The sequence below is a fragment of the Drosophila obscura genome, unplaced genomic scaffold, assembly GCF_018151105.1.
Source record: "Drosophila obscura isolate BZ-5 IFL unplaced genomic scaffold, ASM1815110v1 contig_36, whole genome shotgun sequence".
In the NCBI taxonomy this organism is placed as follows: Eukaryota; Metazoa; Arthropoda; class Insecta; order Diptera; family Drosophilidae; genus Drosophila; species Drosophila obscura.
In genome coordinates, this window is record NW_024542824.1 from 200,202 (window position 1) to 207,241 (window position 7,040).

The 7,040-nt window shown below is 51.3% G+C and overlaps 2 protein-coding genes across 2 annotated transcripts; both read right to left on the minus strand.

Annotated features, from left to right (window-relative positions):
* Positions 1 to 454: 454 nt before the first annotated feature.
* Positions 455 to 2,156, minus strand: LOC121404698. Its single transcript, XM_041594734.1, has 2 exons — positions 2,106 to 2,156; positions 455 to 2,024 (listed from the first exon to the last, which is right to left on the minus strand). The coding sequence occupies exon 2, from the start codon at positions 1,384 to 1,386 to the stop codon at positions 829 to 831; it is 558 nt and encodes a 185-aa protein (XP_041450668.1). The 5' UTR covers positions 1,387 to 2,024; positions 2,106 to 2,156; the 3' UTR covers positions 455 to 828.
* Positions 2,157 to 4,134: 1,978 nt separating this feature from the next.
* On the minus strand, positions 4,135 to 4,611 carry LOC121404707 (uncharacterized histidine-rich protein DDB_G0274557-like). The gene has a single exon (XM_041594771.1). It carries the CDS (start codon positions 4,609 to 4,611, stop codon positions 4,135 to 4,137), a length of 477 nt encoding a protein of 158 aa, XP_041450705.1.
* Between the last annotated feature and the right edge of the window lie 2,429 nt (positions 4,612 to 7,040).

Here is a 7,040-nt window from a genome sequence, read left to right on the forward strand (position 1 = left end):
ATACCAATCCGTCTATGATCTCGCCCATTTCGGCCAACAGCGCTTGGAGACTTTTGGTGACCTTCTTCCTCTTGGTCTCTTTCTCTAAGCTGGCAGGGTTACTTAGCTCTCTGCCTCTTTTGGGCGTATCGCCGTCCATCATCGGGGCACTCGCGGGTGCAATTCCAGAGGGAGACCTCGCGATCTTGGCTCTTTGAGCGAAGGCCTGGAGGTCGTCCGAGTCAGCCAGCTGGGCTAGATACGATCCTCCCAGCATTGTACCTTCAGAGAAGGAGCGGCTTCTGGGATCCCTCGGCGGTTAGAGGTTTCCCTGCGGCGATCACCGGTGGGAGTTATACCGCTCCGATTCGGTAACCAGATAGATAGCCGGTCTTCCCGCTTTGCAGGTGCTTGTGGACAGAAATTTGAATTAATTTGAATTTAATTAATTCGAATCTTTTTAACGATCTGTAGTCGGTCGCTGTCAAAAGCTCGCTGCGCTGGGACCTGGAAACCCTTTGCAACACTTCCGTCGTTCAGCTGATTCGTGGCCTGCACTGTCCAGCCCTGTAAAGCCCTGTATTGTAAGGAACCTATTTCAGGCTGGGGTAAACTCATTCTGTCCAGGGTTGGTGATGGATGGTGCTGGAGTAACGGCGAGTGGCTCGGCAGATGCGTGGCTCTGCTGGATGTTCCTATCGATTGGTGTGTCTGCCTTGTGTGACCACGAGTCCTGGGGCGTTTCAGCCTGCTGTTTCGGGGCGTTTCGGGCGACCACGAGTCCTAGGGCCGGTCTGCCTGCTGTGACCACGATTCCTGGGGCCTGTCTGCCTGCTGTGACCACGAGTCCTAGGGCCGGTCTGCCTGCTGTGACCACGAGTCCTGGGGCCTGTCTTCCTGCTGTGACCACGAGTCCTGGGGCGTGTCTGCCTGTTGTGAAGTCAGCTTGACCCTCCGAAACCGGATATTGAGGGATTGCAGGGTGGGGTTGGCATCCCACTCTTTGTCGACTTCCCATTTCTCATCCGATCTTGTGAGACTCGGGGTGGGGCAGGTACGCCGGAAACGAGGACCCTCTTCATCCTCCAGTGAGGATACCGACTCCCAGCTTACGAGGTTACTCTCTGTTTTGCGACTGGTCACGGTGCGTCGCCGTTTCGGGAGTTTGGCAGTAATGTCCTCGTCCCGATCCTGGGCCTCCCTGCCCTCGTCATCCGTTTCGCGAGGTAGGAGATTTACGTTCGCGATCGTCGGTTCGACGTCTGGTCCCGGGTCGGCTGGTTCGTATGCTGGACTGTTTCGATGTGCTTCGGCGGGCTCCCGGAAGGTGTTAAAGAATTCCTGCACGTTGCGCCATGGTGGAATTGTTATGTCAACGGTCATCCGGCAGTTCTGGGTGACTCGCATTCCTCAAGGTGTGACAATGTGGTGGTTTCGGCACTCGAGACGAACTCCTGTGTGTAGTAGTCGTCATCGTCGTCTTCTTGGTCGTACCAATTTCGTGGCGGTGGTACGTATGGTTCAAGCCCTTGTTCGGGTGTTACCGGACGATACACTCCTTGGCCGAGCTGCGGGTCGCGTCTATGACGGAATGCTCCTTCGGTTTCATCCGTAGTCTCAGCATATCGGGGTGACCGGTAAGGGGTATACGTCGGCGGGTCCGGGGCAACATACGGTGCCGCTCGTGAGGCGTAAGAGGGTGACTCCGGGGCGTGGCGTGGTGAGTCGGGGCCGGGACGTGGATAGGACGGGTAGGTGGTACGCCGTGAGAACAGCGGTGGTGTGGCTGGGCGACCTACGGGACGTTAGGTCAACCCAGTTGGTCGGGTCACCCGCTGCTCGTTGGGGTGGGGGTGTAGCACGATGGGTCCGAAAGTGCGTTGACGTGGGGATGTCGTTCTCGGTGGAATCCTCATCGGAGAACTCCATTGCTTGGTCGTCGTCTGCGAGTTCAGTATTCCGGTCGTCATCGTCAAGTTCCACGTCTCTTGGTGGAGTCTCGGAGGAGTTTTCGTCGCCCGAATCCATGTCGGCGGCTGCAGGAGCTAAGTTCTATATTAGGGAAATAGATGGATTAAATGATTCCGTCCTACTTATTGCCATTGGTTTCTGTGGTGCAGCCTTACAATTTTCTCCTAACATGCTTACTAACTTACTAACGAGTGGTCACAATAGCGATACAAAGTAAAAATAATAAGGGAATGGCTAATGACATCTCTGGTAGTAACGCGTCCCAGGTGCTTTGATGTTCCTCAACAAACTGAAGTATCATCGTTTTCACAGTCATATTAGCCCTTTCGGTGGGGTTTTCTTGAGGACAGTAGGGTGCTGTATGTTGGAGCTCTACTCCTGCTGACTTAAGAAATGATTTGAACGATCGGCTGGTAAACTGGGTACCATTATCGCATACGAACACTTTCGGTACTCCAAAATGACTGAGGATTCGTTCCCGAATGGCTCCTTCAAGGTTTGCTGCCGTTGCTTTCTTGAGCGGAACTAATTCGACCCACTTGGAAAAGGCATCGTAGAATACCAGTAGTGTGGTGTTACCTTGTTTGGATCGTGGGAGCGGTCCCACGAAGTCGGCACACAGGGTTGCAAATGGTTCTTCGGGTCTGCGGGTGAGCATCTTCCCGGCGGGTTTTTGTTGCATAGCCTAAAACTTTTGGCAACTGACACATACTCGGACGTATCGTCTCACGTCTCGGTACATACCCGGCCAGTAGTATCTTTGTGTGAGCCTGGTGATCGTCTTCCGCACGCCGAGATGTCCGACAGTGGGTTGGTCGTGGCATTCGTGTAGCACTCACGAGCAACGGACTTTGGGCACACAAAGCTTCCAGGCCACATAATCGTCATCGTCAACTCCGTGCCCTATGTTTCGAAAGAGTTGTCCGTTCTCTTGTGCGTAATCCGGGTATTTCTGGGGTTCGTCTTGAACTTGTTGTGTCCTGCGCTTGAGCCAGGGGCAATCTATCTTCTCTTCTTCGACCCGTGCAAGGGTTTCCAATGGATAGTGCGTCCGCCACGACGTTTTGTTTTTGCCGCCCGATAGTGTACATCGTTTTGGTACTGCTGGAGATCGAGGGCCCATCTCGCAACTCTGCCGTACGGACTGTCAAGGGTATTTAGCCATTTAAGGGCGAGATGGTCGGTGATTACGTCAAATCTGTAGCCTTCGAGGTAACAACGTAGTTTCCTGATTGCCCATATGACTGCCAAACATTCTTTGTCCATGGCCAAGTAGTTCTATTCTGCTTTATTAAGGCAAAACTTGGCGTTGAAGTCAGGGCAAGCAAGAACTGGAGCGGTGGTTAGTAGCTCTTTTAGTTTGTCGAATGAGTCCTGTTGTTCCCGTGTCCATGTCCATGCTCGTCCCTTCTTGAGAAGTTGTGACATTGGTTGAACATCAGTGGCGAAATTTGGCACAAACCGGCGATACCACGACGCCATCCCTATACATTGCCGTAGTTCCTTGAGGGTGGCGGGTGGTCGCAGATCTTTAACCGCTGCTATTTTGTCCGGGTCGGTATGAATACCTTCCTCACTAACCATGTGTCCTAGGTATTTTATCCGGCATTGGACAAACGTACATTTGTCCGCATTGATCTGCTCCGATAACTGTGTCGAGGGTCCGTTGGAACGTGGCGGGGGCATTACCTTCCATTGATAAAGACCTCTTTCGGGTAACGTGAAAGCGGTGGCTTCCCGGCATCACTTCCCGTTCCCGTTCAACGAGACCCTCGACTTTTTCATCTGTGATGCGCATCATGGCCGGATTCTTCGGATAATACCGTTGTTTTATCGGGCGACTGTCCCTCATGACAATGGTGTGTTCTGCTAGGTCTGTCGACCCTTGGAGGGTTTCGAACTTTGGGAGTTCTTCGTCAAGAAATTCGCGGATGTGTTGTGCTAAGTCTGGAATCCAGGGCTGTACGTCTTGTTCGGGTTCATCTTCCGCATGCATGTTCATTTCTATGTCGACGGTTTCAATAGAGTGATCGGGAAGAATTGTCGTGTCGAATGCGCTTGGGGTGGTCTGGTCGGGTGGGGTACTCGGAAATGTTGGATATGATGGGAGTAGTGGCAGCCATGATTGCTGGATACCTTTGTCTTGTGGCTCGAAGGAATATCGGCTCGACTTCGTCCTTTCGCCTAGCAGCGTATATGTCCCTCGGTTCCATTGTGGTCCTTAAACTCGTGATCCTTGTCCGAGTGTTTGTGACCGTTGTTGTCGTGCTCGTGCTCGCTGTGGGTGTTCTCGTGATGGTGGTCTCGGTGGCCATTCTCGTGCTTGTGGTCTCTGTGGAAACCATCGTGTTCATGTTTCCTGTTTTTATCCTCGTTATCGTGTTCTCTGTTGCTTGTGTTTGATCCTTGCTCTCTGTCGTAGCAGGGGTTTCTGTTGGAGCCATGCGGAGCCATAATTGTTTGTTTTCGGATTTTGTTCTCCGTTGAGGATGTCGTAGTTGGGTTCTCTGTTGTGGGTCGTTTGATTTTGTTCTCGGGTCCTTGGGTTATCACATGGCTGGCGGTGGTCGTCGGCTCGTCGTCATTGATGCAAACGCCTCGTAGATGTATGCGAGTGGTTCCGCATTGTATTGTGGTTTCTATGGCGCACAGAAAGTCCATCCCCACTCTCCACCATGCTTGGTAATACCAAAAGGGGTATCCGTACCTCGCGCATATGTAGTTTAGTGGATGCGAGTAAGACTTGAGTAATGGGTCTCACTGACCCGTCGGCTAGACGGATTTGCATTAAAGCGTCTCGTACATTTGTGTCTGTAATTAACCTCTCGGCCAGAGCTTGGTTTACGAAACTTCGGGTTGCTCCTGGGTCTTCCTTCAATTTTTACCATCGCCATCGCCGCCATGCAGGTATAAGGGTCTTTTTGATCTTGGGTTTTGAATGGCGTCGTTCTCGGCTTTCCCGTCGCAGTCGAGGACGCACCTAGTTTCCCGACGCTTCTCGTTTTGTAGCATTGGATGGTTCTGATGCCGCGTTTTCCGCATTCCCAACAAAATGGGATAGAGCTATTTTGGCAGCTTGCCGCCAAATGGTCTGGTCCGCCGCATCGACGACATGCCGTGCGCGCGTTGCCAATGGGGGATGCGTCGTGCTGAATCATTTTGTTGGAGATCTCTTTACTAGGTATAATGTGTTGCGTTGGGAGTCTTGGCGAAATGGGTTCAAAAGTCTGGTTCCCTTCCGGTTGCTTTTACTCTGTGCTCGGAGTGGGTCTGGTGCGTCTAGATGTACTCTGAGGTGACTTCGTTTCTGGTGAGTTCCAGTTTCTGGTATCGTTCCGTTCTTGAATGATTTCAAGCTCTACGGCAACTATGTTAGCTGGCCAGAGTTCGAAGTTCGTGTCTCCTCACGTACAGTTGGTATCCTGGTAGAGTATTGTCGTAGATGCGGTTGAGTTCTTGGGTCGTGTCATACCCTGCGTGTTGCATTACGAGGCGGATCTCGATGACGAAATCCTTAAACAACTCGCCCCCAGCTTGTTTTCGTGCCCGGATTTTGTCTTGAAGCTGTTCAAAATATCGAGGCGGAAGAAAAATGCCAAAAATTCCTTTCGGAACTCTTCCCACGAAACGCTTTGAAGTCGGCTGGTTCGGAACCAACGACCCGCTCTGTCAGTGAGCATTTCTGCCATGGCTCGAGGTAGATGATTTATGTCAACGCCGTATGAAAGAACGCGTTCTTCGAGCAATTCCACGAATGCTAAAGGATCATCGTGACCGTTGAATTGGCTGCCCCAGTGCCTGATTCTGTCCGCCATCTGGAAGGCGTGGAAGTACGAAGTGTTGTGGTGGTTCCCAGGCTCAGTGTGTCTGCTGGTTTTGTCCGGAAGAGGCAGAGTTCTCCTTATGGGTATCGGACTGGCTTCCGGCGACCGGGGCCTTGGTGAACCTCCCTCGGATATCAGGACTACAGGTGGCACATTGTTTTTGGCCGCCGCTGGCGGGGGAAAGGGTATGCCAAATTTGTGATCGAGGCTCTTCTTCTTCTCCTGTGATGTTTTGGCGCTTGGCTGCAGTGATTTGGAGCGTCCAAGAGACTTGGAATACTGTCCTTCAAGTTCCGCCAATCGGATCCAAACGTCACGAGTGAGTTTGCCTTCGACGAAAGTAGCGAAAGTCCTACTCAGGTCATCAACGAACTCGTCGGCGAATGCTTCGAGTTCGTCTCGACGAGGTTGATGTATCAATCCGGTTGCCACCCCAGGATTCTTGATTATTTCTGCAGGGTGTAACGAACCATGGATCCCATGGTTCGTTACAAGCAGACGACGCAGCCAACGCTACTCCCAGGTGAAGCGATCAACACCCAGCAAAAATGCAAACACAGCCAATTGCCCCGAAAGACATTCTTTTTACACACGAGAAACGCGAAGTGCCAACAAGTGCAAATCGATCCCCTTACCTGGGGCATTGCACTCTTGTTAGACACTCACATGTGCGAGCCCGTGATCAGTTCGATATTCCTTACATAGAATATCGAACACTGACTATAGGGCCAGTGATTAGGTAACCTTCTGTTACCAATCACCCTTACGTAAGAAAATTCCAACACTGTAATAGGATATCTTTTGTAAGATCCAACAAAATCGATGGCCGGCCGATCTATAAAAGGCACTGCCTTGCATGAAGAGGAGGCAGTCCACCAGCCATCGTAGGAGGCAGTCAATCGAGATTCAATCGCGGGAGTCAATGGAGTAAATCGAGCCGATATACGTCGCGCCTAAATAAAACACTAAATAAACCAATAATAAAAAACCCACTTCAAAAAAGGTGTTGTGATTTAAAACCGCTTTCTTTCAGCTTCTTGGCCAAGTTCCTGGTTCCTTCCCCATAAAAGTCCTTGCGAATTAAAAATAACCTTGTAATTCAAGAGCCCTGGACAGAGTGAGCATACCTCAGCCTGAGATAGGTCCTTACAAGTGGCGCCCGAGCAGGGAAAACATCAAGAAATACCGAAATCAGGGACTTCGTGGATTAAAGACCCACTGCCAGCAAAAGGAAAATTGAATAGAAACGCAACAATAATTCACTAA